This window comes from Chaetodon auriga, chromosome 22, assembly GCF_051107435.1.
Source record: "Chaetodon auriga isolate fChaAug3 chromosome 22, fChaAug3.hap1, whole genome shotgun sequence".
In the NCBI taxonomy this organism is placed as follows: domain Eukaryota; kingdom Metazoa; phylum Chordata; class Actinopteri; order Chaetodontiformes; family Chaetodontidae; genus Chaetodon; species Chaetodon auriga.
The window spans coordinates 10289360-10314898 of NC_135095.1; the positions used below are offsets into that span (position 1 = coordinate 10289360).

General features: G+C 43.5%; 1 protein-coding gene across 4 annotated transcripts in view; it reads left to right on the forward strand.

Moving 5' to 3' along the window:
- The window catches only part of grm8a (glutamate receptor, metabotropic 8a), a 204484-nt gene that overhangs the window by 125946 nt on the left and 52999 nt on the right, over window positions 1-25539 (forward strand). For all 4 annotated transcript variants that reach the window (XM_076721878.1, XM_076721876.1, XM_076721877.1 and 1 more), the window contains exons 4-6: window positions 13019-13154; window positions 13385-13539; window positions 15688-15825. In XM_076721878.1, coding sequence (XP_076577993.1) covers window positions 13019-13154; window positions 13385-13539; window positions 15688-15825 — 429 coding nt within the window. The remainder of the gene's footprint in view (window positions 1-13018; window positions 13155-13384; window positions 13540-15687; window positions 15826-25539) is intronic.

Below are 25539 nucleotides of genomic sequence, written 5' to 3' on the forward strand. Positions count from 1 at the left end.
AAGAAGAAAGAGGAGAGACATTCAACTTGCTATTGATACCTTCCCCGGAGTCAAGGAGCAGAAGCAAAAAGGATTGATGGAATAAAAAGAAAGAGGAAGACACAGTGATACAGAGAGACAATCAGAGGGGCGATGGAAGGAGGAGGACATGTTTCACCATTAGCTGCCTTCAGCGAAATTGATAAGGATGGACAAAATAAAAAAAAAAGAAAAGAGCAGAAATGACAGAGAAAAGTTTAAAGAATTGATTTGGAAACATAAGCAAGTGCATGAAGGGTGGGCAGGGTGCTGCTTTTCACCACAGGGTTGGAAAGCGAACGGCAAGCAAGCGAGAGAAAGAGCAAACCTAAGACACCTCTGCACAGTTGGACCCAGTGCTTTATGTCTGCTGATGGACAATTCCTGGATTTATTCATCCTGTATGGTTCATATTTGAGAGATACTTTGCAATAGGTGACCAAAGAAGTCTACTGCGGTAGCGCCTTTTACAGCTAACTGACTGTTACAGCGCTTTGGTAAATATGATGCATTATTGTTATTATACAGCTCTGCAAGTGTCTGCAGTGCATTTATAATAATTACTATGCCTAGTCGCAGAAGCACACAAGCAAGGAATTTCCTACTTTGCTTTTTGTTTTTGTCTTACCTCACAAAAAAAAAAGGAAATAAAAATAGCAATCCCATCAACTCTCCAGGCAGGCTCTGTTTTTGCATATCAATTGCCCAGATAGTCGTCACTATTTTTGTAATCTAATGAGACACAGCTGTGTGGCAGTTGGCAGGAGGGCTGGACAATGAAAAATACATTACTGAAATATTAAGGGGCCAGAGATGAGCATCACATCTCTTCTCATCACCTGCACTTAGTTCCACGTCTGGTGGCGTGATCTGAACACGTACACAGCGCAAACTCGAATTACCACAATCCTTAGCACCACAAATCGCTCTGCTGCATTATCGCCGCCGACACACCTGCGCTGCACCTCTCCTCCGCCTACTTAAGTGCAGTCAAGTTCAGGGCAAGTCACAAAAATATCAAATACTTGCAGAAGAGAGAAAAACCTTTTGTGTGTCTGTCGAAAATGTCACTTCACCAGCGCAAAGCCCCTCTATGCTCTGTCATGAAAATGGAGCCCTTTGACTCTATGCAGCACTGCTGTAGCTTTTTTTTTGTGTGTCTTGTTAAAGCTTTTGGCAGTAAGCACTGTGTACATTGATGCTGCAAGAAGCAGAGCCGTAGGCCAATAAAATACACGTCAATACCTGAAGAATAGTTCATGTGCAAGACATATTGATCTGGTGAAATCTATGCATGGGGGCAGAGATGGCCAACGCTATCCTGCATTCGCAGCACCTGGCCAAAGAATAAGGCGTTCTTTATATTTGCCGTGAAGAAAATAGGATGCTGGATTGGATTGGAGCCTTTGAATGACAGTGAAGTGAAATGCTGATGAGGCTGATATGTTAAAATGTTGAAATAACATTAAAGAAACAGGATCAATTTGATTGCTCATCAATCAGGTGGGGCCTCTATATAATTCAGTTAGGTTACACATTGATTCAACCCTTTTTTAAAGCAAATAATGCTCCATGAGAAATACATACACACCATTCTCGGTAAAACACACCCAGTTTTTCTGTTCGTCTTCATTTTTATTGAGATCTTTGAAGTAGACATATAGATTGGAACCGTAATATTGATTGTACTCACATTTTAATGCAATTATTGCAATGCTGCTCCAACCTCGAGAGCATTTGTCAGCATTGTCATGTGGTTTCATGCCCAGTGTGTTAGGGGGACGTAATAAAATGCATAAAATATAGAATATAGGATTTAGGGTATGGGCAAACAACTGTTAAAGTGGCAAGCAGATGGAAAGTTGGTGGCTATGCTTGTAGCTCTGAGCTTTAATGTGACCTCCCAAATTTCCCGGACAATTTTTAAATTGGAGAGAAATGTTCCTTCAAGGGCGGCCATAATCGCTCACTGGAGGCCAATAAACACCTTCAGCCCCGATTCCAAAGCTGCTGTGCATAACATAAATAAAGCAGAATGTGATTACTTGCTAATCCTTTTTGACATACTCAATTGCAAACAATACAAAGACAATATATTTAATGTTTGACTCATTAGCTTCATTGATTTTTGTAAATATATGCTTATTCTGAATTTCAAACAAGTTGGAACAGGAACAACTAAAGACTGGGAGAGTGGTGGAATGCTTCAAAAACACCTGTTTGGAACATTCCACAGGTAAACAGGTTCATTGGTAACAGGTGAGAGTACCATGATTGACTATGAAACGGGCATACTGGAAAGGCTCAGTCGTTCATAAGCGAGGACGGAGCGAGGTTCACCACTTTGTGAACACATGATTTGTTGTCTTTAGACAGTATTCAGTTGGGTATAGGTCAAAAAGGATGTGCAAATCATTGCGTTCTGTATTTATCTACATTTAACACAGTGTCTCACCTTTTTTGGAGCTGGGGTTGTAGAAACAATACAAACAAAACCTGTTATTCCAAATCCTCAAGATACAACCACCTACACGTTTCCAACAGCCTTTCTAACTCTAAAAAACATACAGCTGTCACAGCCCAAACAAAACATGACATCAAGCCACATGAATTTGTCATGCAAATCAAAAAGAGCACAATAGATACAAGTTTACCCCCTCCCCACACCCATAGATTCATCTTTGTTCGGAAACTGTGAAAAAAGGGGGGTATTGCCATGCCGTGTTACCATGCCACCCATCTAACTAGAGATACATTAGCATAGCACACAATAGCCTCTGCCAACATCAGGTGTGAGGGCCTGTTGCGGCACACACACACAGACACGCACATATGCACACGCAGGCACACACACCACCCATAATGCATTCACAGGCAGCCAAGCTTTTTCTTTTCATTGCCATTCAGGCGTCATGTTTTCCCACACAGATGCTATCTGCAGCAATAAGCCTGTGTGGCCATTGCTATTCAAAAACCACCATGCCGGCCATATATTCACTGGCAGATTCAAATTGGAGCAAATGACTGGCTGAAGTTTCGAAAGCTGGCTGATTGGCTGCTCTGCTGACTTATCGATGAAGTTCCTGTTAAATATTTAATGTATTTCTGAGTGCGTATTAAGTTTAACACTGTAATCGTTGCTTACGCACGACTACATTAACTCGCAGATGCACAATTTTCATTTCGCAGTCGGCTCTTTGTGCACTGCTGGCTCACTGATTCTGTTGATTTTAGCAGAGATAAACATTGATCAGCTGTTAAACAAAGTCTGTTCTTGTGTGTGTGCTCAACTGCACCACTGCCATGACTTGCATTTCGGGCTTTTGTTGTGTTGTAGCCGCCTGGCTGAATCATTGGTGGATATTTGCTTATTGTGGGGACAATTGATGATTTTTTGTTTTTGTCACTGTCTGATGTATATGCGTGTGTGAGAAATTGCCAAGTCTTTGCGCCTGCAGAAATTTTTAACAGATGCAGACACCATGTGCAGACAGTACATATAAAAAGTAGCTATGTGGGTCTCTCCGGCTTGTCATACTACAGAATATTTACAGGCAGTTACCGAATGTGTATGTTTATGCAGTTTAAAAACTGGAAAAGGGAAATTTGGAAGGGAAATTCAGTTTAATTTCCATACTTAGCATGCTTGCTTGTCAGAAAGGTTGCAATAAAGGTCAGCAGTTTTAATGACATTTTTGGTTTTTCATTCATCCGCTTCACTGTTGGGAGCGTCCAGCCCCAGCGACGCATGGGGGAGATGGAGCAGCACACCGTTGCTAATATACATGTGTTAAAGAGTAAACTTACTCTTTTGTGTTTGTGGATGAATACACTGCTGCATTTATGGTCTGTCCTGTTATCTGCATCTGTCTTTGCATTTGGGTTTTTTGAGTGTTTGCTGTATATCTACATTTGTGTTTGTGTGTGTATGTGTGCGTGCTTGTTACCACATGTGAGATCCCTCAACCCCAGATAAGACATGGGCTGGAGGACAGCAGGGCATCCCGGCTTGGGGAGTAACAAGCATCAGCGGGGATCTGACGCTCTATTGGTGTGTGTTTGTGTGTTCAGAAAAAAACAGCAGCTGCAACACATACATTCACACACACACACACGCACACATGCACGCACACACATGCACGCACACAGCCCTCGTCTGAGGGCACTGCTGTAATTGGATGTCTGATGACTGTCAGATAGTGTGTGTAGGAGAGAGAGAGAGAGAGAGGGAGTGCGTAAGAGAGAAAGAAATGCCAGAGAAATGAAAGAAGAATCATCTCTCAGGGAGCGAGAGAGAACGTTCGCAGCAGAAGAGTAGAAGAAAGAGAGATTGAGGCTCAGAAGCCATAGAGAGAGAGAGGAATGGAGAGCACCAGGGCGAGAAGTGGACATGTTCTTTCTCTGTGATCTCTGAGCTTAACGTTGACCTTGTGCTTTTTATCTGTGGCCCGACATCCAATCATACCTTGCTTATCTCCCTCCTCCATCACTTTACCCCCTACATCTTCTCATCTTTTCCATCCTTTCCTCACTCCTTCCTCTCCGCCTTCTCGTCCCTCCTGATTTTCCTCCACGATCCCCATCTCCTCCCGTCTACCATTCGCCCTCGCTCCATCTGTTTCCTCTCTCCTATCTGTCCCCACCCTACTCTGCCAGTCTCCCACCATCCAGCCGAAAGCCGGTGGGATTAATCTGATTGATTGGAAGTATTGGTGATGCGTGACAGGTGGCAGAAGGTCAGGTGAGTCAATGGAGACATTAACTGACTTGTCTCCTGGCTGAAGACTCACAGAACGAGTCTCCAGTCGCACTTGTCAACTCTCGCTGCAGGACTGATAGTAAACAGTTCATTTGAAAGGCTGCTGGGCTCTATCTGCAGCTGATGAGCCAGGAACTCGCTTGTCCATCTGTGTGTAAACAAAGGCGCGCGGCTGTCACACGGACCACATCACAGCATGTTGGGTTTTTTTTTTTTTTTTTTTTTTTTGTCGAAAATGTTGAAGCGAAGAATCTCCGTTGAAGAGCAGATCAAATATATGTGCTCTGTTGACTGTGTCTGTGTCTGAAGTGGATTGTTGCTGCGCTGAAGCTTGAAGTATCTTAAGTTCACCTCAGAGAAAATGTTTAATGCTCTGTTGATGTTCCTTTTATAGCCACTAGGTGGGCGAAATTAATTAGCATGGCTGTAGTAGATTAGTGTTAGTGACTGTTTCAGTATTTACGCTTTAATTTCTGCATTTATTTAGATTAGATTTTAATGGAGATTCAATTTACAACATTCATAACATTTGCTCTGGCTTTGGCTTTGGCTTTATCTGCATACAAGCATTGGGATTCTAGGGGTGGGCTGAACATTTGAGGGTTTTCCAGTCTGTTTTTTTTCGGCTCTGTCTGCGTACTGCCAGCCAATGCTCATTGTGTGATATGGAGGAAAGGTTGGACCACAGAAGAGGCTTCCTTCTAGAGACATGCTCATGTAGCATGCATACACATACGTGCAGACAGGCTGTCTTCCTGTCTCTTGTGCACTTACACTTGACAGACACACACACACAAACACACACGCACACACACACGCACACACACACACACACACAGTCAGTGTCCACCTGTCTCCCTTCAGACCAGAACAAGTGCTGACTTCAGCTAGACTGCTCCATTCCTGTGGTGAAGACAGACCTGCTACCCCACCCCACCCCCTACTCCAACCACAAACACACACACACACACACACACACACACACACACACACACACACACACACACACACACACACACACACACACCTACTTTCATTGTGAAGGTAGAGGAAGTGAGACGTTAAAAGGCTGAGATCTTCCGTCTCTGTCTCTGTCTTGCTCACTCACTCTCCGTCTCTCTCTTCTTTCCCTCTCCCTACTCGAACCTCCAGATCCTCCCCTGGCATTCACACTCACTGTGTCCTTGTATCTCCATCTCTCCTGCACACACACAAGAATCATGTAACATGTCTGTGTCTGTACAGGTCCAATCAGTTCTCCCCGTTCTCTCCCAGTTTTAGATGTCTGTATACTGGAAAAGCAGCGCAGCCTGTTCTCTATGTATGAAATAAAGATGGAGCAAAAGTCAGAGCGCTGCTTTTTAATTCAATCAGTCTGCAGAGCTGCTGCCCTGCTGCTTTAACCCGCAGAGGTAAATTTGTAGACGTTCAAATTTTGTCCTCTTTCCAGCTGTCACAGTGACATCACACAGTACCAATTCTTTTTTTCTGCATTAACGGAGGCCACAGGGAATACTTGTGCCATGCTCTCACTGTATCCAGTACTACTACAAGACAGATACATGACATAGAATACCTACAATGGCTGCTAATTTGATAAATAATGCACATGTACAAGATGGAATGGGGGGTCTTTACAATGGCCGTCATGGCTATTACTTTCAATAATGCAATGCAGAGTAGATGGATGATAGGGTTGTGCGCTGTGGTTGCTACTGTAATATTAATGTAATGAAAGATGGGGATGTCATGCACTCCCATGTTTTCTTTTATAGTGACATTTCACTTTCTGTCCTCTTTGCACAGAGAGGATAAATAGTCAGATTTCCTGCGCTGCAAGACATTTGTTTTCATGGAAAGAACACCAAAGATATACTGATAGTATAAGTACTGATCTATTTTTCTGACGCTACTCTGCGTTAAAACATTTGATAAATGGTTTGTAATGTATTTAATGTGCTCGTAAGCAGATGCAAAGACATTTTAGGTGTGTGTTAATGCGCGTGATTTATCAACAATCACTTCTGATGATAAAGTACAGACGTGTTTTACTACACTGTCATTCATTATCTGTTTATACACCAGCCTCCACTTATGGGTGAACACTCATATCTGCTTATAATAAAACTGCATTGTGGCGGGTTAACTGATTTATTAAATGTTTATATACTGCTTGTGAATGCTAAATAAGGGGTTGCCTAATTGGGAAATTTTGGAATGTGTTAGCTAATAAGTTTTACCTTGTGTGATCCTCTCTTCACTGCCTCGGCGAGCTGAATGTATTTACTCTGGTATAGTAGGCACCACTGCATTATTAATACAGAATCCAGGAAAGGATTACTGGGATGTCTAGAATTATAATAACACAAAGTAGATGCAGTCTGAAGGATAACTTCTGCAGCTATCACTGTGTTATTAAATTCTGCTCTGATATACCGAGTGTGTGAATTAGCTGTTTAGATAGATACCACAAATTATTGTATTTTGTCTGAGAACCACTTGAAACACTTTTATTATGTGCACAGTAGATCATCACAGATATCCAATATCCATTCGCTGATGCAAACTGCTGCCTCAATTTATACTGCGATAACTCACAGCGCTGTGGAGACGTTGCCCATAATTTTATCTCAGTGTGTAGTCACGCCGCGCTAATCGAACAAACATTCACCAAAAACTACATTCAGTTTTTGTAAACTGAAATAACTGGGCCCAGTTTTTTTTTCCCATTCTCTTATCAGTGTTTCATTATCAGCAAATTATAAGCAATTTCAAGCTTAAGTCTGTTATGAGCTCACATAAGCTGTCCCACCCGAGGCGTGGTTCAGGTCTGAGCAGCATCTTTTCGGGTTCGGGTTAGGACCATCTTAAATTTCCAAACCCATTTCAGGCTCTGAGGCCTTTGTCCTTTAAGGCATATTTTAATGGGAGGATGTAAATTTCCTGGGACAGCGGTTCCGTGGGTGTTGTCAATGATTCATTAGGAGGCCTCAGGAGAAGTTTCAACTCGGAGCGAAAAAATGCAGAACACAATATTTACCGCACCACTTCATCCACACCCGAGCAGAGCCGGCATGTGTGCCGTGCGCACAGTTACTGGAGTGCACACAAATACATGCGAAAGGCAGCGTTCATTGGGAGGCATAGACAAATTCACACAAGCACGTGTGAGAAGACACACACACACGTACACACACACACACACTCATAAATCAGTGACTTCAAAGGCCCATGCTAGGGTGCCCCAAGCCATGAACAAAGCATAAAGAAGCAGGGGGCAACTTTTAATTTTAAAGCAGTGCTAATGAGGTTTGGGGAGAAAGTAAGTGTGTCAAAATCAGTATTTGCATGTGTGCGCTTGCTGTATGTTTGTGTGGGAATTCTCCAGCAGTAAGTCCACTGGCAAGTACTTCTGTGGAGATGAATGCGGTGGGCGGCGTTATCAGAGAAGTGCTCACTAAGCCGGAGAAAGAAATTAATTTCTTCCTGCGCGGATTTGTTGGGCAGCTCATATGTTATGTACTAATAGTAACAGTTGACAAGGCGTGTGTGTGTGTGTGTGTGTGTTTGTCTCAGAGTCGCAGGCACACACGTTCTTTGCAGAGAGACAGTGAGGGTGACACAGTTATATCTTAATGGAAGGATCATTAAAGGCAGGGACTTTGATTTCACCGTCTTTCTTTCATTCTGTTACACACTCACATCTAACACGGAAATATGCGGGCAGGCACCTAAATACACACCCGCACGCGCACACTCACACTCCAGCGCCGGCGGCACAAAGACAGCTAGCTTTAAAGTTATTCTCATTACTCATTTTGCTTAGCAGGAAACCACATTACTGACTGTGTGTGTTGAAGCCATAATTCGGGTATAAATACATTACAGGATGCATGAGTGTATCAGTGAGTGTACGGGGTTCCTCCTGCAGTGCTCAATAGAGGTTTTGTGCAGCGTACAGTGAGCTGTCTGGGGTGATGCAAATGACTGCCACTGGAGTCATCTTTTCAAACAATGCTTTTAAAATTGCTGGAAGATGCAGCCAGCTGTGAAAGAGGGAAGATATAGTGAGTGTGCGAATTCAAGATAAAGACAGAAAATGAAGTGTGTGTGTGCGTGTGCAGTGGGGGAGGTAAAGAAACAATGATGGAGAGGAAAAAATAAAGGAGAAGGAGAGAGAAACAGATGACATATGGGATGGCAGTGAAGAAGAGGGGGGTTATTGCTGCTATAGCAGCTGTAGGATTTAGGTGCAGGTTACCCTGCTTTTGCACCCACTTACACATTCAGTTCACTGTTATTGCTTGCATGCATGTAATTGTCGTTCTCTAAGTGTTTGAGAATGTCCAAGCTTCCATTGATTGCTAGCTTTTTCAGCTTATAGCATTCATGCTAACTAAGTTTCAGTATGTTTCAAGCTTCCTGATTGTGTGATTGAGATGCTCTGGTGCCATTTGCGGTTCACTCCTACAATAAATGTGCTGTAAAATTGACATTCTCCTGGAAATGGAGCACTTTCTTTGGCGCTTTTGCTCCAATTGTTTTAATACTTGGGAGATGTATTGGCTGAAAGGTTTGCTGAAGGTGAGAAGAGAATGACAAGAACAAGATACACACAGCCTCTGTCGGATAATGTGTGAAATGGTGCAGAGAGAAAGTGGAGAGTGTGGGAGGGAAGCAGATTGTTAATTAAACATTGAGACAGTGGCGTTTCCTGTCCTGAAACAGAATGAATTTAATCTCAAAACAGAATGGAGTTCATTACCCACCATAAGGGTTTCATTTGGAGAAGTGCTGGACACACTTAACATCGCATTTATCATCACAACCCTGCCTCGTTTTTTTTTTTTTTTTTTTAAAGCGGCTGCAGAGGGGACAGATAGATGCGAGTGCACTCTCAAGACTGAGCTTGTGTGCGTTCATTTGCACAGACGACTGTGTGCACTCCAGCTCATTGATTGACACCTACACACATGCACAGAACGGTGCTTCACACGCACGCACACAGAGAGGTAAACAAACGAGGTACACTCACGCACACAGATGTACACCGAAATAGACTGAAGGAATTAGGATTTAGTCACATTCTGTTCCACGCTGAAGCCTCAATAATCAGGTTATTAGAGATAAACTGGGAGCTCGGTGTGTCGCCGCTCATTGGATATCATAATTGAATTAGCCTGCTGTAGATGAACGTGCTACAATTGCTGAATTATGTAATAAACTGGCTATTACTCTGATCCAATACAGCTGAGACCATTCTTTTATCTGACGTCGCGCATTAGCGTGCCCAGCCTGTGATGTGATGTTGCTAAACAATTCATTATCCAGTTTTTATCCCCGTGCTGCTCGGGGTGAAACTGCTCTGGCCGTAAGACGTGATGCTGCAGTTGAAGGTTGAAAATGATTTTCACTCCGATTTCTGGAAATGTTGCATCTAATTTAGACTTTATCTGAAAAGGAGGGACATTATTGACATGTTGACTGCCTCATCATGCGTTTACTGCTCTCTTCATTTTTATGATGATTCATTATCTGATGCCATCAGCCACAGTTTCTGGCCTTGGAAAACAATTGGCAGCAGAGGGCTAGTTATTTGATTTGGCCCACAGAAAGCTTTCACACCGTGTCAGGTACCTGAGATGCAGGTTTCTTAACCCAGCTCTTCACTGAAATCAATACCAGGGCTTGTAGTTCACAGGAACACTTTTTCACATCTGACCAAACTTTTGTCTCTCACAAGGAGCTTTCCACTCAGCCTCAACAGGCGCCACAAAAGCATCGCCTCAAAAATAGCTGAGATATTATTGTTTACAAGATTTTTCGCCTCTTCTCTCTTTTTCCCTTCAAGATTTTGGGTTTGCGACGTGAAGCAAACCCTCTTGTCTCGAGTATCGTGTGTGCAAGGGTTTTGATGGTGGATCTCTCTCTTGCAACGCCGCCTTTTTATTCAGCAACTTCTGCTTTCAACTACGTTCTGCGAGTGATTTGGAAAAAAAAAAAAAAAAAAAAAAAAAGAGAAGATGCTTCCCCTGACCTAGCCTCGCAGCTTTCCTTTCAACGGAGCCGCCACCGTGCACTCCAGTAACTGCTGCTCGCTTTTAATGAGCTGCTTATTTTTGGCGCCATCAAAGACGAGAAGCGTTTTAGGGCGAGCAGCGTTTGGCTGCGACACTTGCAGCGAGGTGTGTCTCGGAGTGTGTGTGTGTGTGTGTGTGTGTGTGTGTGTGTGTGTGTGTGTGTGTGTGTGTGTGTGCGCGTGTGTGTGTGTCTACGCAAACACTTGCACCCAGATGCACAGATATGATTTGATATTGTATTTATCTGGGAAATCTGTTCTCCATGGGGCCAGTTATTAATGATGGTGGGCCATAAAACAAAGAATGATTTAATCACTTTCATACTGCTCCAAGGGCAATGGAGAGAGGATGCAAACATCAATGCTTGTGCATGCGTGTGTACACACTGTTTGCCTTGTTTCCTCATAATTTGCTTTGTGTGTGTATGCATACAAAATTGTATATGAAGCTGGTGATTATCCTTGAGAAAGTATTGTAAACTTCCAAGCATTTGTCTTTGGTCTGAAGGGTGTGTGTGTGTGTGTGTGTGTGTGTGTGTGTGTGTGTGTGTGTGTGTGTGTGTGTGTATGTGTGTGTGTGTGTGTGTGTGAGGGGTAGACAGGGGTGCCAATGCAGCTTTTGTCGCTGTGGTGATTATCCTCGAGAGGCTTTTAATTTGAGGCTAATGAGTATTTGTTTTAACAGTCATGCACGCTGCTATACGTGCGTCTGCTTGGGTATGAATGTGAATGTGTGTTTGTGTGTGTGTGTGTGTGAGTGTGTGTGTGTGTGATTAAGGGTTGTGATATAGTGAAAGCGACAGACTGTACAGATGTTCAATAAATGGGCTGGAACAGGCAGGGGAGGAAAGGGGACATCATTTACACTCACACAAATGCACCCAAATGACAAAACTGAGCACAAACACACACACACACACACACACACACACACACACACATAAAAAAGACATGGATAGTCTGAGTCAGTCTTATGGTGTGCTGGTTAAGGATAAAGCAGATGTAATGTCTGACAATGACATAATCCTCCACACACACACCTTTACACCTCGAGCTGGCCTAATGATCTAATGAAGCGGAGCCAATTAACAGAACAGAGCTTAAATGTAAAGTCGGGATTAGTGCAAAGCAGTATGGGATGCTGGATTCGGTGCGTGTGTGTTTGTGTGAGAGTGCTTCTCAGTGTGTGCTTGTTTATGTGGGCGCCCCCTTTTTTTCAGGATGGAAAGTCGCGCGAAAGCTGTTACATCATTCTTGTCCCTGTGTTTCCGGGCTTCGAACATGAATGATTTGTGTGTGTGTGTGTGTGTGTGTGTGTGTGTGTGTGTGTGTGTGTGCAAGGCGTCTTCCTCATTATCACGTATTGTGAGTGAAATGACTAATATTGCTGTGATTGCTGTTGTTGTCATCAGTAGGAAATGAAAGCAGTAGGAAATGAAAGCGGTGTGAAGTGGGTGCACAGGATGTTTTGAATGGTAATGTTGCCCCATTCATAATTCTCCCTTGTTTTTTGCTCTTTTCTCAGTTGCAGTCAACACCTTCCTTTCTCATCCTGTCCTCCATACTACAACTTGCCTTTCTTTCCCGTGTCCATCGTGCCATCCTTCCTCCTTTCTCTCCCAGCCTTTGTTTTCTTCTGTTTCCCTGCTCCGATGCTGCGTCTCGTGTCCTCCCTGTCCAGGCCTCGTCTCATCTCACCCAGCTCTCCGTCTCCTTTCATAACCTGTCTGTTTTGGCATGAACTTTTAACATGGGGACGGTATCTGTGATCCTCATGTGTTTTAAATAATGCGTGACATGTTGCCTGTTGATGTGGTGCTTTGGCTTTCCCCCGAATCACTCGGCCAGTAATGCTACATCCTGTGGTTTTGATTCGTCTTGGATTCTCTTGCATTGTCTCATGGCGGCTGCTGCTGTTATGCTAACCGACCGTTTATTCTGAGATTTTTCTCAAAGTGCTGAGGCTGCCGGAAGTGTAAAACCACATCACTACCACGTACCAGAGGGAGTGTTTACAACCAGGTTTAGTACAGTTTTGGAAACTGGGTGTAGGCCAAATCGTGGGAGAGCGACTGAATATGAGTGATGAATGCAAAATGAAGAAATGCAAATCTGTGACTGAAAAACAGTTCATGCATTCTGTCTCTCGCTTTCTGTCCCAGGTGGTGTGTGTATTGCCCAGTCCTTGAAGATCCCCAGGGAGCCCAGGCCAGGAGAGTTTGACAAGATCATCAGACGCCTGCTAGAGACCTCCAATGCCAGGGCCATCATCATGTTCGCTAATGAGGACGACATACGGTACATGTCACGCACTTAAACAAGTCCCCCGATGTCACTTCTCATAATTTTTCTGCTGCCATGAGTGACATTTTCTATTCCACTTTCGACTTGTTCTGTAATAACATGAGAAATGTACCTGCGTGTTCTTTCATTTAAAAGCAGGAATGACTGACTATTCCTTCAAGACTGTGATAATATTATTCGTGGGCTACATCAACACGTGAATTCTCTGGTCTTCCCTCAAACAGACGAGTTCTGGATGCTGCGAAAAGGAACAACCAGACGGGCCACTTCCTGTGGGTGGGCTCAGACAGCTGGGGTTCCAAAATCTCTCCCGTGATTGGCCAGGAGAGAGTGGCCGAGGGAGCCATCACCATTCTTCCCAAACGAGCGTCTGTGGATGGTAAGGGAAGAGAAGAAAGTGAGACACACATAGAATATCGCCATGTCCTTTTGTCATGGCGCGTACAGTGAGCCACTCAGAACGGTGGGAAACGCTAAAAAGTTCCATCCACATGGTGCTTCACACACCTGGCTGTGTGATAAATGAAAGAAGGTGAAATTGTGTGTGTGTGTGTGTGTGTGCATGCATGTGGGTGTGTGTTTGAAATCTAATAGATCAAATTAAGGGGACAGGAGGAAAAGACCAGAAACAGAAAGTGAAATACACTCATGTTCCCTCACTCTTCATCCCAGCGGGCAACAAGTTTTTGCTATTAGGCCAGGGAGGATATCCTCATTTGCTCTCTGTCAGAGCTCCCTATTAGATAATTGACTCCTGGAGGGACACAAAGGCGACAAGATATAAACCTCAAGTAAGAGGAGAGAGAGCCCATGTAGAGGTTTAAATGAATCAAAGTCCGCTTTGGCTGGTCGACATGAGGGAGCACGTCGTGGGAGCTTCAGAACAGAGAGAGTTATGTGTGATGGAACCAGTGGAGGATTAATGAAGAGTGCAAACATCATTACCAATTTATGAGGTACACCTGACAATCTGATGTAATATATTCCAATAACCATGCAATGCATGGTGCCATGCATGTGATGCAACTACATCACTTCTATCCAAAGTGACTTACAATAAGTGCATTCAACCATGTGGATAGAAGCCAAACAAAGGGTCATAAATTTTAGCTGCTGCATTCAGAGACAGTTAGTAGATGGAGTCTTTAATGTATTTTTTTTACACGTTGTAGTCGTCCAGGCACAGGATAAGAAGCTTTGTAAAGAGCCCCGGCTAGCAGTTTTCATCTGCTTCCAGTCTTTGTGCTAAGCTAGCTGTCTTCTGGCTCCAGCTTCATATGTAGCGTAACACAAAGAGTGGTGTCGATCTTCTCATCTAAGGCTCAACGAGAAGGTTAAATAAGTGTACTTCCCAAACTGCTTCTTTAATCAAATAATTGTAGGAACTATGGTACCCCTGCACAATTGCCCTGTCCTAATATGAGAGGCGTAAACTCAGTGTTGTTTGTAGAAAATCCCATTACCAAAAATGTTTTCTGAGCGTCATGTCTGTATCCTAGTTGACACGTGCTACCTCTTGAGCTGCGCGTGGAGTGAACCCACTGTTCCCAGCAGTCTAAGCATCAGCTGAGCCGCACAGGTGCACACAGGACCAGTTTCCTCGACAGCAGAGGAGATTAATAAAGGCAGCTCTCGAGTCAGGCATGGCACCGGCTGTCCAAGACCATCTGATAGTCCCCAGTGATTTCTCCTCCCCCTGTGGTTTGTTTCAAATGCACCGTATTGCCATAAACTACAGTCCTGTAGTTTAGCTGTTCGAAATGACACTTCCTCTTTATTAGTGATGTTTAATGCTTCTCTGCAGTCTTCTTGGGACAGACCAGAGGTCCACGGGAACAATGAATAACTGCCGTGCTCAAGTAGCCAACACACCGCTGATGATGCTGAGGAGGGTTATACAGCAGTGTGGTGACTGAGGGCGTCTTCGAACAGAATCCGGTTTTGCCATCTTCTCCTCACAGTCAACAAAGCAAAAGCTGTTTTCCCAATTAATTTTGGTGTGAACTAAGTAGTGTACAAGGAGTGTTTTCGCCGTCCTCATTTCTCTTTTCTTTAGCCCATCTCTTTATCTCCGCCTGCCAGTCTCTGACAGGTATTTCCATTCCTGTGAGTGGGGTAATGTGTTCTTCCCTGTTTCTCTCCTCCTCTCTGCTTATTAAATTGGACAAGTTGCCAACGTAGAGTCTGAGAGCTCATTCTAAAATGTTTGCTTTCCCTGCTCTCGGCTTCAGTATTTGATAGGATCTCCAACACTGGATGGCTCCAGAGAAATGGCTTTTCAATCATGCTTTTAATCCATAGGCTATTCATAACATGTGAGTCAGAACACATTACGCTGCCATGAACACTGAATTCTTACAAGTGCAGGCTTGCACACTGGAAATGAAGCCCTTACATTCAGAATGATGCTGGTTCACTCCTCTTTGTGGACGGGCAGATGCATTCAGTGCAGTTTGAAAAAGGAAAAAATAGAAGTCTCTCTTCACCCTGCGTATTTTAACTTTTACCCCCTCTGTCATTTTTACAGCGTTTGATCGGTATTTCCGCAGCCGCTCGCTGTCCAACAACAGAAGAAATGTTTGGTTCGCTGAGTTCTGGGAGGAAAACTTCAACTGTAAGCTGGGGATGCACGGTAAACGGCCTGGTAGCCTGAAGAAATGCACAGGTGAGGTTCTACACCTTTAGAATTAAACGAGATGTCTCTTTCCACCATCTGGTAAAAAAACACACTCTTTAGAAGGTAATTAGGTGTGTTTTGTTTGGATTACTCCATAATACAGACACAAAAAGCAATGGAGTGATGAAGAAGAGTTGCTCCTAGCTGGAGCAAGGTTTCACACCTGTAACTGAGGATCTGAGAGATCATTTTGCCAATCTGAGAAGAGGTGTTGCAGCTGCACAGATGTTCCATAGAGGGTTGTAAGTTTTACCCTCCGACAAATCTGGCAGATGGTCAGTTATAATTGGTCTCACTTCATCCCTGCACCCCGTCAAACTGATCCTGGCATCTTACTCCGTGTCATTCTTCTGTTTGGTTTGATGCAAAACAAGAAGCTTCAACTTTTGCGAAAGATTGAAGTCACCAGAGAAAGTTGTTCGCTCTGAACGCAGCCTGTCTTGCTGGCCTCTTCCAATTAGGCTGGCCCACAAAAACCTGTGCAGATTTACCACATCACTGTGGATTGTCTGAGGCTTCGTCGGAGCATCTTGGCGCCGAAGATTTGTCAACAGGGGACAAACATAGGAGTTTAATTAGTATATATATATTGTGGAGAGCGCTGCTGCCTCCAATAAGTACCCCTGAAGCACAGATCACACTCACTGTTGGGCTCCGAGGAGCTTTAAAGCCCAACAAGAACGATTGTTTGTGTTATCAAAGCTAAAGGGGAAATTAAATAATCACTGGAGTCTGTACTTGGAAATACGGTAATTTTGTCTCTTCCTTGTGTGTGTGTCTGTGTCGAGTATATGTGTATATTGTGCTCTAATAAGCACTTTTTTGTCATGCTCATCATGTTTCAGGTGTGTGTTCACGATATGTGTGGTTTGACCTGCATTTTGATATTATAGCAAAATAGCAGCTTGTTATTTTACACAAGTCCAAGCACTGCTACTGATGTGTAACCTGCGTGCTTTGTGCTGTGTGTGCGTAGGATCCTGCAAGGGCTTTGTGTGCAGCACCTACAGCTGCCACCACCGACACAAAAAATGGGACACTTACAGGAGAGTTAAGGTTCCGTATGACCCCTATGCTGCTGTATGTTTATAGCGTGTGTGTCACAGTGAGTATTCCCTGTCTGATGCCCGCCATTAGTTCACATAATTAGGTTTGTAAGGGCTGTGACTCCCATTGACCGTCTATTACCAGCCGTGGCATCTGTGTATGTGGGCGTGTATGTGTCGAGGGGCCCTGTAGTTGTGCGACAGAGTCCATTAATTCCAAGTGCTGGGGTTCGCGACCTCCAAATCATCAACACAGAAGCCAATCAGCAGCCTGCTGCTCAAGGTCGCGGCGGTGACACAGCTGATGGGAGGATGTGGAAATGGGTGTGATTATTGCATGTGATTGGGCTGAGAGGGAGAGACAAATAGAGAGACAGCGTCAAGACGTGGAAATAAGAAAATGAACAGGAAGAGGGACTGATGAACAATGTTTGAATGCACAAATTGGAAACAGAGACACAAAGAAACGATAATAAAATACATGAATAATGGAGAAAAAGCATCAAGTGAGAGAGGACAAACCAATAACGCACATTGAGACTGAGAGAACGAGGAGGAAATGAAAGTGAAAACTTTCTCAAACTCGACTAATTTTGCCCAAACATGACCTGAGCACAGTCCTCAGCCAGCTTCGACGATCACAACCGTTCCAAAGAAGATGGGATGCTGCATGAAATGTAAAGGGAAACAGGATGTGGTCATTTGCAAACAAACTGACAACGGTTATACAAAGTGTTCCTGAGCTCATGTAGTGACATCCGTTATACAGCCATGAGTTCACAAAGTGGTGAACCTTTTTTCATTCAGCAGTTTTTTTTTTATCACGGATGAACACTGTGTGCCTGCTTAAGGATTGCTAGCATACTGTCAGCGGCGCCGTCGTCGGCAATGCAGAAACATGCTGTTTGAATTGGTTTAATTCTAATAGGTGACCGCTAAGAGATAAAGAAAATGGACTCCTAAATGTCACGTCGCACGTTTTAATCCTGTCTTGCAATTCCGAGCAATTATTTGGTTCCGTCTGACGCCGAACGAGTGCATCAGTGTTTCATCAGCCGGCGTTCGGCGGAGGCTTTCATTCACCACATGACTCATGCGACTCCTCTGCTTCCGTCTTTCTGATATTTTTTTAACTCGATTGTTGCAGAGCACGTTGCATGAAGAAGCATATTTTATGGAAATGCACCCAGGGATTTTTTTTTTTAAAAAACAGTATTTATTACCGCTACGACCAGCAGCCAGGCATCTGTTCTCCCGTCCAATAGATTTCATTTTAATAATTTATTTACAGTACATTACCTCAACTTTCATCTGTCGCCGTTTCATAAAGAGGATAGCAAGCACAAAGAAAAGGAAATCCAGACTTCTGAGTGTCGTAAAAAGACTTTTTTCTTTTTTCCTCCTCCTCAAGCATGGCTGACATACTCATAAGCACATCAGCCTGGACTGCTCCGATACTGAAATAAAATCTGTTCAGTTGAAAGCGTGCAGTCAGGTAAAACTGATGCCCGAGGGGAAGCTGACTGAAGCAGACACCAGATCATAGATAGGCCTACGTGCACACTTACATGCTCACGAACGCTGACCTGCCCAGTGGCTGCAGATACAGTCGTGGATGAGCGCAGAAGCTCGTGCTAATTAATGTGGCACTTTGACACCTGATGGTCAAGACCCACCGGCCTTGTTTTTTTTTACAAAGATGCAGATGTGTTTATGTCATGCAAACTTTGTCCGTCTCTCTCTTTAATGATTGATCCGCTTACCTGAGCTATGAGACAGAATTGCTGTCGTGGTTGTTGGAATCTGGCTTTGCTCTGATCAGTGAAGCAGATCAGAGCAGGATGCGTCTAATTGGAGTAAAGTGGCGTAAAAATGATGCAGGCTGAAATATAAATACATCAAATACATGGCCGATCTCAGGCGCGATCCGTTGCCGTGCTGCTATTTTCCACCCCTTCCATGTCGCAGAAATGTTTTCCTATGCTCCCATCATGCTGTGCAGGATGGATTCACCGCTCCTCATTGAAAATGGCTCTTGCCGCTCTGTCACTCTGGCTGATCTCTCAGATCATCACATCCTCGTTCTGCGGAAGCGGCGTCTCCCTCCTGGCCTGAGCACAAACACACCAGGGCAGACCTGCACACACTCACACGGAAACACACACACACACACACACACACACATTCTGTCCACACACTTTCCAGCCCTGGCCCATCAACAGATCTCTTCCACCGTTGAATAGCATTGGTTGTGACAGGAGCTATAAGCCTCAGGTACACACAGGAATTAAAGTGCAGTGTGAGCAAGGAACAAGGTTGTTACACTGTTGTCTTTTTTTCTTTGTCTTTTCTCCTGTGTGGGTTGTGTCACTCTCGAGGGAATTCTGCCAATATTTTATCTTTCTTTTCCTCGGCCTTTGTGATCTTTCTTTACTTTGTTGACTGTCAGTCTTAACTCGCCTCTCTCTCTCTGTCTGACTTTCTCTCGCTCTGTCTTTCTATCTAACTATCTCACATTTCTTCCTGTTGTGTGAAATTCAAGTTGAAAGGCCTTTATTGGCACGTGCATATCAACATACTGTGCTGACAAAGCTCTAAATGAACATCGACAGTATATTATTTAAACACAAAGAAACAAAAAAAGCCATCACAGGGGAGTGAATTGTGAGTTTATAATGCTGGAAAAAGCCTCTCAAAGATTACTATTCACGCGCAAATGCCTCCGTAGTGATGTTGGTCACGTTTATAGCTCATTCTAAAATACGTCTGTCTGTCTTCTTCTCTTACCCACCGCTTTGCTCCCCCTCCTCACCCATACTCTTATACGCTCAGTCAAATCTTAGCTGTCTCACTTGGTCACAAAAACGAATCAGCCGTATCATTTGGTTATATTTTCACTGACTTTTACATCAGTGCTTACATTTGGAAAGTTATGATGGGCTACATATCTGAGAAGGGCTATATGCAAAGCTATTGGTAATAATGTATATTTTATGCAGCTGTATAGTTTGCACTTGCATTTCTTATTATGGATGAATCTAGTGTTACATGTGGGGTTTAATGGATCCAGTAACACTCAGTCAGATGTCTTTTCATCCTACTTAACGGGGGGAAACACATGGTGCAGGTACAGGGGCTGAAGAGCGAAGCAAGCAATGCAGAATCGCTTTGATTTGAACCCACAGGACAATTAGTAGAGGGACATTTTAATGCATACTTTATGTACCCGGACAACAGGCTTCATGAGTTTATGAGTCTGTACCACAGTGTGTGTTTGGGGAAAAACAGAAATTGAGATCAGGTCACCAAAAAAAAAAAAAAAGATGCCTCAGTCGTGTTTTGTTTAACTTGAAGTCACACCCATAAGAGAAGTATGTGGCTCATTTTACCATCCCCGACGAGAAATTCTAAACTCTCATTCAGGTGAGAGTGAGACTGAAAAGGATGTGTGTAGAAAGTGGAAGCTAAGAGAAAATCCTCTCATAATAGTTTAAGCTCTCTGGTCTACTTTCCCTGATTAGCGAGATTACCATGAGACTGCAGTTCCCTTTGCAGCTGCCTAATGAAGGTTGTGCCGTAACTTCCTTCCTACTTAATGGGCAAACAGAGAAGATTATCAAATGCTTACACACGCTGCACACACACATACGCATGAAGCTTTACATTTCCCCAGTTTAACATAAAATATTAATACTTTACAGAGTGTTATTAATGGGAAAATTATCTTCTAAAGGCTACTGGGTGATGATTTGGTGCCTGGGCTGTCTGAACACAAGGATGTTTTCCTTAGTACAAAAAAAAAAGAAACTTTTGAAGATGCAAAGTCTTCATCCAACGCTCGTGATATGTGCATAGATCTGCGTGTGTGTGAGATCCACTCTACATTTCCAGAAGTTAATTAGATCCTAACTTAGCCCAGGCATGCACACATTTACCCTCGCGCACAAACACATGTTCACTCGCTGCAAATAGACCGTATCCTAACGAGGTCGATGGGGAAGGAGAGTTATTAGACTCGCAGGCTGGATAAACTGTTCCCTCCCCTGTGAAAAGGCCTCTGGGCCGAACAGGCTGAAGGATGGAGACAAACACAGATGGAGGGCTTGATGGACAATTAGAGACAGACAGGCGCAGACAGACAGATTGCAGGCTGTGAGACAGAGATGGCGACAGACAGACAGTATTTAATGACTCATTGCAGCATTACTTCTCAGCATAGGTGAGATGAAGTATCATTTAGCCGCAGTGTAATGACCCTTTTTCATCTTCCTGGAGAGGACATGGTTATCTGCCTGCTCCCATTGATGACTCTGCATACGTGTGTGTGGGTGGGTGTGTGTGTGACTGACTGATTTCTGATTGATGATGATGCCGTCACACATTGCAGAGCAGGCAATGCAATGATTGCCTGGATTCTTAGACAGAGAAACGTCATCTGTGTGGATGTGCACATGAGCCTGCTTGTTGGCATCATAGGTAGTACTGAGTGGTTGAAAGCATCAGTTTTGAGCTGCCCATCTATCACTGTTAAGTCTCACACACACACACACACACACACACACACACACACACACACACACACACACACACACACACACAGTAATCCATCTTGAGCGAGTCCAGGGGACCCACTGCTCACTGTGGCCCAGGTGCATACCACTTTGTCACTGATACACACCCGAAAGCACACCTGCAAATAGAAATGGCACAGAACTACTTCAGCACAAAGATAAAAGCAGACTTATGCCGGTCCCACAGGAGACGATAATTGGGCAGATTTTGGGTCCAATTAGTCCCTCCTGACAATCGTCGGGGTGTTCCTGATTGTGTGAGAGGTTTACAGACGTATCGTATTGACTGGATCAGACTCCCTGATTTCAAATTGAAATCTGGAGTGTGAAAGGAACAGAAATGGAACATTGATCAGAATCCCGCAGTAGCCAATGAGAGTGAGCAGACCAGGGAGTGTCACTAACTGGATGTTTTTACTCAAAACAGCTTCATCCACTTTTTTTATTTTGTTTTTTTCAGTGCAAAACACAATTGCTGACTGATGTTTGTTTCTTTGTATTCATCGATACAGTTCTTAAAGCAGCGCTGACTTGAGGTGTTGTGTTAGTAAACATCTTCTAAATCTCACAGAGGACAAAGCCAACAAATCTAAGTCCAATATTCACTGTTCTTTTAGCTCTACTTTGGTCTCCACCATCTTTTTAGGGAATTATCTGTCCATTCAGCTGCTAAATGATCCACTATGTGTTGTAGGTTTTTTTTCCCAAAAAGAGCGGCCTGCTGTGACTGGGAAAAAAAAAGTGTCACTGATGAGAGCAGTGAGAATCAAAACAGGCGGAAAAAACCCCCAAAACAATGAGCTGAAAGATGCTAAAACGCTCTATCCGACTGAAGTGAAGCGCAGAGTTGGTGAAAATCCTGTGTGGGTGTGTCGCTACGAGCACTCCCTTTCACATTACACACGGCTATTTGACCAATTAGCAATCTAAAATTTTAATTAGTGTGGTTTTTAATCTAATTACTTTGGTAATAAAATCACTTGATTAGTTTGGAAATGACAAACTGTTTGTAAAAATGAGGCATCAGAGGTTTAATTGTAGGGCTCCCGCAGCTGGACAGTTTTGGCCATCATCAGCAGTTCAGACAGTGCAAACAGGGGCTTGTTTACCGCCGGAGTAACTGTGACTGCATGTGCTCTTTGCCCTGTTTGACTCTGCTTAAGCGATGTTGCCACTTCCCCAGATCGGAGCAATAAACACGGAGAGTGAAATGTTAGCGCGGCGGATAAGAATGATGTCCAAAACGATAAAAAAATAAGACTCAGGTTGTAAACGCTGATTATTTTTCTCAACGTAATGTCTTAGACAGCGAAGTAGTTTAAACAGCACTAAAGGGTGATTGAAGGGAATATGGCTTCTTGCCCTAATGACTTTAAAAAAATCCAATACGACTGACAGTCTTATGACCCAGAGCCAAATTTATCATTGCATTTACTTGCTTCTTTCTTCCCCTGTGTGTCATGTGCAGGGCTTAAAATATGAGGATTCGATGCAAAACTGTGGAGCACATCAGCAAGTGTGTGTGTTTTTGTGCGTGTCCGCTGCTGCACGACTACCTGCACGGTACGCACACACAGATAATCCCACATGCACATGTGCCCAAGCACACGCATTGCTACATGCAGTGACAGGTTGCTGCAGGTTAGAGAGGCAAGGGAAACAAGTGCTGCTCTGCTAATGCGATTTTCCGGTTTGTCCTCTCCAACAATACCTGTTTTATCAGCTCAAGCCCTCCGCCTCCCCCTTTCTCTCTCTTCTTCTGTTGTTTCATTTGTTCCTCTTCTTTCTCTCGACCCTGCTTCAATGAACGTGCCGTCTATTTATCATCCCTCATTTCTGCTTTTGTTAAGGTTTCTTCTTTCCATCCATCTGTCTTGTTTGATCCAGTTTTCTCCCTGTCCCCTCTCACCACCGTTATCGTGCTCCTTCTCTGCCTTCGCTTGTGTCTCTTTTTGTTCCATCTCTCTCTTTTTTGTGTGTGTGTCACGGTGTGCGTATATATGCCTGTTCACTAGTTGGACAGACATAAAACACACAGTCCCTAGAAAATTCTTGTTTATTTGTTCTTAAAGCTGTGCAGGAGAGAGATTAAGGGAAGAATGGACTGACAAAAGGAAATTAGAAAAAAGTTGAAGGCAGAGAGAAAGAGAGAGAGAGAGAGAGAGAGAGAGAGAGAGAGAGCTAGTGAGCATACCCGAGTTGTGCCAGGACAGTGATTCAGCATAATATGAATAATGACTAATGAATAATTTATATCAGCTCTGTGTACTATCAGCAGTAATATATACCAGTAATAATGTAGAGTTGTAATATATATTAGCCACATATGTCTGCGGCATCACATTACTCATGAAAAGTGGTGTTCTGCAGCCAATTGCTCTGTATAAAGCAGAAAACATTCCCGCTGCTGTCTGACAGGAGGTCTGAGGACAGAGGGGGGAGTCGACGAGACGGGAGGATAAGAAGAAGACAGAGGGAGGCTCACAGAGAGATCTGTCGAGACGGTTAATAACCCAAACATAGACGATGGTCAGCAGGAAAGTTCGACAGTCCGTCAGCCTTTTCGGGGAAATTCTGCTTCATTACATCTCTTTCTTTTTTATATTTTTAGGCCATCGTTTCTATCAGTAATAGCAGGATTGTGCTCAGTAAATTAATTAGTGAGATGAGGGAAAGCAGTCTGATGATCATAAAGGTTTTATAGAGTAGCAGCTGAAAAGTGTTCTGCGGTCTTTATGACCTCTGAACCTGCAGCCATGGCTAAGACTCATGTCACGCTTCCCCATCTCTGCACTGTCATGTCTGTAATGCTCATTTTAGACATACTGTTTTTAGAATATTCAGTTTTCTAGTGATACTTGTGTTCATCTTATATTTTCTCGCGCTGTGTTTATTGTTATGCACCATTATACCAAGGCAGATTCTTTGGATGTGAAAACCTACTGGGGAATAAAGCCAATTCTTAGTCTGCAGTAAGGTTCGAAGTCAAACCACTGGAGGTCAGCAAAAACTGACTTAACCATTGAAAGTATTATCCAAACTCCATTGGAAACATCTACAGAGTTTACAGACCAACCCCCTGCTTCGACTTTGACCTACTGCCCACAAAGTACCAACATTTCAGGTGTGCTGTCCACAACCTCTGAATGAAGTGCTTCATACCACAGTTATACCTTAAAGCCTGTCTCTTAATGTGTCCATGTCCAGTTGGACTTTCTGATCCTTCAGTGATGTCTACGTGTTCTCAACAGTGATGGTGTTAGCATAACCTTTGAACCACATGTCTGTAAATATAGAAATAAGACTGACATTGCAATAATCTGGAATATTACCTTCGACAAAATCGTCCAATCGGTCGTCAAACCAGCATCTTAACCGTCCTTTCGCCAGGGTTTTCAGTAGTTCCTTGTCAAAAAACCAAAGCTGATTATCTTCAGCCACGTTTTTCTGACAAGTGATGCTTGACTTCTTGACAGATTTTTATTTTTTTTCTCCACACTTTTATTTTATTGATCCGACTGTTGGCTCTACACACACGCATCCATACTCACCAGCTGAATGATATTAAAATGATACTTGACATTGATCTCTGATTCCATACAAACACACGATTTAGACACCACTTGCGGAACAAGTGGACGCACGGACACACACACACACACACACACACACACACACACACACAGTTATAAAAAAGCACATTCTCCTACAAATGGTTGAATCTAATGACTGGTATTTGTGCAGCGGTGTATTGACATAACCCTTGGCTTCAGTGCTCTCTTGTCAAATCATGTAGAGCAGAATCTCCGTCTGATGCTCATTTCCTATTCTCTCCTATTGATTATTCATTTCTGTCTTGGCAGATTAGCCCTGCAGCTAGCTCAGAGTCAGACAAGTTTGGTTTTAACAAACAAACTCTGTGCGTGTGTGTGGGTCTTTGTGGGTGGGAGGACCACTTTTTCCCCCTTGCTTCATGCTATGCCATATACAGCAAAAACATGTATAAGCAAAACAGGTGCGTGTGTGTGCAGCGTTATGACAGTGATTTATAAACGTCTATGCATTTTTATGTGTGTGGGCAGCGT